Raw genomic sequence first — 3,980 nt, forward strand, 5'->3', positions numbered from 1 at the left:
TCTTTGAGGAATTTTCAAGGAAATTCATTCTCAACTTTATCAATTTTATTTTCATTATTAATTGGTTATGCCTCGCAAATTAATTGTTCCAGTTAAACAACGTTCATTGAAAGCTACAGTTTTAGTTATTCAAACAGACCAAAGTTCGATGACCGCGGCTTTTCTATAATAGATATTTATTGGTGACTAAATCGATTATACACCGTGATCTTGATCTAGCGAAGGTAGCTAGTGCGCGTTTCTCGCAATATCGTATTTCAAAGTACTTGCACTACATATGGTTTCGCACCTGTTTTTCAGGAACACCTGTTAGTGCACCTGTCAAATTACATGTAAAAAATACACGTCCTTTCATGCATGGTGCGTTAGTTTTTTTGGAAAATTCTAACTTTATAAAACATTGACGTAACCACATATACAACAAAAATTGATTTTCTGCGCCTCGCCAATAGTATTGAATACACGCGTCCTTATTCTAAAATTTAAAAATGAAATAAAAAAAATAAAACATTGAATTGTAAGATACAAATAAAGAATGCGTTGCAACAGAGAGATATTAAAAAGTGCATAAGAAGAGGTGTACAAAATATATAAACGTGTCAACTTAATATTTTTCCTATTATCAGGGATTGTATTGTTATTCGAAAGTGCTTACGAATATTAATATTGAAAGTTTAACAAAATAGCAGTGAAACGAAAGAAATATTAAATGAACTTAAAAAATTTAACAAAATCTAAAATCGATTGTAAATATATTTATAGATAATCGCCACTAATTATCGCTAAATCATAATCAATAAAGTAGTGGCAAAATGTTCAGTTGCAACACCAAGTACGCTCACTGATGTACATATTTCAATATGATATTTAAAGAGTCGATCATTAATCCGTTATGTATAATTTGCACTTTGATTTTTCGAGCAGCATAATTAGCAGATTTTCTGCTAACAATAGATTTTTATTCTGGCTGTCGAAAAAATATGCTTTCTGAAAAATGTTTATAAATAAGGCGCCGTATACACAGAAATTGTTTACGCTGTGCCAAATATTATTTCTCTTTACTCTATTTTTATTTCGATCGTGCGGAAAAACTACACGGATACGCGGCAAAATTATTCATGTTGATATCGCAGAAGGAAGCGTGTGTCCCGGGACGTACCCGGGACAGATATCTATATTGGAAACGTGTTCGGAGAAGACGTCGATCGGATGTGAAAAGCGCGACGTGTACAATCCGCATACGACGGCGCCGCGACGCGCCGTCTATTTTTGCGACTTGTTATTTTCGCGAGTGCTCAAAATTGACGATGACTTTTGAAAACGCAGATGTCGATCACGGCGACTCGCCGGTCGTCATTAGGCTGATTAACCCCCGGCTCTGGAGGGTGCGAAAAGACGCTACGACTCGGTCCCTTTCTACTTTGACGGGTTTTACTACGCGGGGCCTTTAATGGAACAGAATGGAAGGCTCGCTTATAGCCAGGACCTCCAGCTTTCTTCGTTGCACACTCTAATTTCCGCTCGCGGGACTTCATTTATTACGCGCCAGGTAGGGTTGTAGCAGCAGCCGGGCGTTATTATTGCAACGGCTCCGCGACTAAGCTTTCTCGCATCTTCGCCTTCGCCTTTATTACGCGGAATTCTGCAATTATCGCCGCTATTAACGGTCTGGAACGATCGTTATCTTGCTTTTCTTTTTTTTTTCATTATTAAACTTGTTACCTCATAAACGCGGGATACTGTAAGCACGATTGTCGCGGAGAACAAACGACCGATGAAAAGATACATATAAAGTACGTAGTAAGGGGAAAGTGTCAATGCGAGCCATAAAATGAACGGAACTCGGTTCTCTCGACATAAAAGTCAAAATTTCTCTTTGACAAGAACAAACGTTCCGACCCTCCTTCGGGTCTTCTTCAGTGAAATTTGATCCAATTCTCGAGTAAGATGGTGGTTTCCAATCCAAAACAGCATCTAATAAATTCAAAGAAGGTCGGAAAACGTACCTTGCAGGCAGCGTACAAAAAATTCCGTAGGATAGTGAAGGCTCCCAGAAAGAAAGTACGTAGTAAGGAGAAAGTGCCAATGTGAGCCGCAAATGGAACGGAACTCGGTTCTCGCAATATATAAAAGTCAAATTTGCTCTTTAATAAGAACAAACGTTTCGACCCATCTTCGGGTCTTGTAAATCATATACACCGGATACATATAAATCAACGGGAAACTTGGTGAATGCAGACCTCGTTCTAATCAGTTTATAACAGTCTAACTGAGCGCGGTGTCTCATCGGCCGATTGAATTTAACGGGATAGATTTATTATACAGGTTGAGCAGAAACGCGACATACCAATCCTGAGGCGCTGGTCTCGTTGCCCACGACCGTGGGGTGACTCTTGACGATGATTAAACCGTCCAGAGTCTGCGACAGCTGCGAAGGCGAACACTCTCCGACGCCGACGTGCCACCAATCGCCGGTTATCCCCAAGGAGTCGATGGTCTCGCCTGGCAGAATCCACGCGTAATCGCCACCGTGCATCCCGAGCTTCCAGGCCTGCAACGAAAGGGAGACGTGGGGCTTATGAAAAATTCACCCCCCCCCCGTAAACCCCTGTTGCGCCCGCTTGTTCATCACGATACGGAGGAATACGTCGGAACTCGAGCGTGGGATTAAACACGGCGCTGTAAAAGAACATTGTCCCAGTTCATCGTGTTTGCGCGAACAATAGGCACGGACGCACAATGCCGCGCGATAGTGACGCCGCATTATCGCGATCGATGCCTGACACGATTGCATGATTCGTCAAGGTAGCCCGGGACGACACACGTGATATACGCGACGGGCTCGCGGACGTACTCGCCTCGCCATCGATCGGTTTACTTCTCCGATTTGCCGGAGGACAGGGAGCTTACGGGATTACATTCGCGATCGCGTCCGACCGGATCGTAAAATCGATGCGTGGGTCCCCGCCGGGAAGATCGACGGCGATCGCGGAGAGTCAGCCGGGAGAAATTATTTATGACGATCGCGTAATGAGGGCTGGTTGTTCCGTGTAATGAGAAACGACGAGGAGAAGAGGTCGTTCCACCGGGATGTCATTGTAAAGTCTGTCTCGCCACGTGTCTTCTTCGTCTTCTTGCCGCCTTCTCCCTAAAGTCTGATCTAACAATGTGCTCTTTGCGTCCAGAAACATTCTATTTTATAGTCGATTTACAGTTATAAATACACCACTGAAAATCGTACTGGTATACTTGTAACTGTAAGTCAGTGACTATTCACTGTTTTCGGATTATCGAATCCACTGATTGACTTTTAGAGAGTTCACTTCTGGCTACCCCTCTCATCTTCGTCTTCCGCCCCGGAAGACGCTGCGTTTCCGCTCGTTTAACTCCGCCCGACTTTGCCAGGTGCACCCCGAGCACTTCTGTAATCTGCCGAAGGCATTTTGTATTTTGTCTTTTTCGCTGGTCAAGTTAGCGAATGAAGTAGGTCATCGTTATGAAATTGTACTTGGAGAGCACTTGGTCGGGCGCGTCCATGGTCTTTTACGTCCTCTGAGATAATCAATTAATTTTTTCCGAGAGATATTTTATAGTCGTCCGTGAGCGCGCGAAACAAGCGTATGCTGCAAACGTAGCCGTGAATTATGTAACGTTTGTTGTATTATTAAAACAAATTCTTCCACAGTGAAGTTCTTTTTAACTTTGAATAATTAGTTGCACTTTACTTCTTAACAATTTAATGTACAGCGTTTGAACATGTTTTATTGCGCCAACAGGTATAATGACCCAAAACGTCTTCATTAAGCTCTATAAATAATCTTCCTTCCATCTATTAAACAAATTTTCCTCATTATTAAATGACAAATGAAACATCGAGGAACTATACGGGGTGTTTACTTAATGAATGCGAATAATTTTAGGGGATGATTCTTTGTCGAAAATTAAGGAGGGTTTTTCACATGAACATATTACCAGGGTTG

The 3,980-nt window shown here is 42.2% G+C and overlaps 1 protein-coding gene across 1 annotated transcript in view; it reads right to left on the bottom strand.

Moving 5' to 3' along the window:
• Positions 1-1,660: 1,660 nt before the first annotated feature.
• LOC105567863 overlaps positions 1,661-3,980 on the bottom strand; it is a 43,134-nt gene continuing 40,814 nt past the window's right edge. Inside the window, exon 6 of the mRNA XM_012023092.1 lies at positions 1,661-2,551. Within this exon, the coding sequence (XP_011878482.1) occupies positions 2,318-2,551 (234 nt within the window). The 3' untranslated portion in view covers positions 1,661-2,317. The remainder of the gene's footprint in view (positions 2,552-3,980) is intronic.

This window comes from Vollenhovia emeryi, unplaced genomic scaffold (assembly GCF_000949405.1).
Source record: "Vollenhovia emeryi isolate VEMERY1.0 unplaced genomic scaffold, V.emery_V1.0 DF939133.1, whole genome shotgun sequence".
In the NCBI taxonomy this organism is placed as follows: domain Eukaryota; kingdom Metazoa; phylum Arthropoda; class Insecta; order Hymenoptera; family Formicidae; genus Vollenhovia; species Vollenhovia emeryi.